The 1,300-nt window shown below is 35.8% G+C and overlaps 1 protein-coding gene across 1 annotated transcript; it reads right to left on the bottom strand.

The window, feature by feature from the left end:
* Positions 1 to 23: 23 nt before the first annotated feature.
* LOC105571104 lies at positions 24 to 497 on the bottom strand (the record flags this gene model as incomplete). Its single annotated transcript, XM_012028578.1, has 1 exon — positions 24 to 497. A coding segment is annotated over exon 1 (474 nt), but the record flags the coding sequence as incomplete, so codon positions are not given.
* Between the last annotated feature and the right edge of the window lie 803 nt (positions 498 to 1,300).

Raw genomic sequence — 1,300 nt, forward strand, 5'->3', positions numbered from 1 at the left:
TTTAAGAAAACGATATCTCCTACTTTATCACCCGTTAATATTTTGCATTTCAATAAATGATCTGCAAGTTCTATAATCATTAATCTAGTACCATTGCAAAGACCTTCATTGATATTAAGATTTCTAATTAGCATAATGATACAATTTGGTCTTAAACGCAATTCGTAAGGAGGAAGAGATGATGGAGACAAAGTATTTAAATATTCTGGTAATAAAACTTCATCAATGTCACCGTTATTACCGGAATTTTCAGTACTATCTGTACTTGTATAAATCCGTTCCTCAGATATATCTAATAATTCCACAACTCGTTTATTAATTTCGTCTACATCAGCATTTCTTGCAGAAAGTATCGCACACTTAGCCACTTTATTATATTCTTTATTTCGTATTAGATCCCCATATATATCTTCTATAATATCGGCATTAATGGGTGCAATACAACAATCTGGAAGTTGTATATTATCGTTAGAATCATTTAATATGCCGTCTCCCATATCCAATAAAAATTTTGCAAATTCAGTTTCCTTTGGAAGAACTCGCACGTTTTCCGTTAAAGAAAAATTTACACAATGTTTCCAAGTAGAACTAAATTTAATAGAAAGATTCACTATTTCACATCGAGTACCATGTATCTTAATAGGAAGAAGTTGCCTGAAATCACCACCTAATATGATAATTTGGTAATTATGTAGAATAACGGACCACCCTCCAATCTCGATGACCTTGACATATGTTGTCAAGGTCATGACCCTGAGTGACCTTCAGAAGGTTTTAGCCGTCGCTCGTGGTTCGTTAAAAAGTTATTAACAAAAAATGTTTAACGAATAGAATATGGTTTCTAATATTTATCTCACCAAATATTAAAAATTTTGAAAAATGTTTTAAACAAAAGTTGTAGATCTCTTTGAAATATGCATTTTACGTCCTATTTATTTTTACTGTACGAGTGATAGTTTTCGAGAAAAATGATGGACTTAAACACGTAAGTTGCAAGCGCGTTTAGCACGGCGCGCTGCACGCGCCCCAACACCTCCCGCCCCCTCCCTCCCCTTCCCACCTCCTCCTACCCCCTCCCCCTCTTCTCCCTGCTCCATCCCCCCTCCCCGCCCCCTCCCCAGTTAAAGTATAACCCTAACCAAACTATGTCCGAGGTGTGGAGTGGATCTCGCTTCACGTGAAAAGTCGCAAACCTATATGGAATCATATATGTACTACAAAGCACATGCTTAGATGAGAGGACAGATATTAGAGATAAATGAATAATTATTATAGTAATTGTTATAATTTCTCTCCGTAA

Source organism: Vollenhovia emeryi, unplaced genomic scaffold, assembly GCF_000949405.1.
Source record: "Vollenhovia emeryi isolate VEMERY1.0 unplaced genomic scaffold, V.emery_V1.0 DF949715.1, whole genome shotgun sequence".
Classification (NCBI taxonomy): domain Eukaryota; kingdom Metazoa; phylum Arthropoda; class Insecta; order Hymenoptera; family Formicidae; genus Vollenhovia; species Vollenhovia emeryi.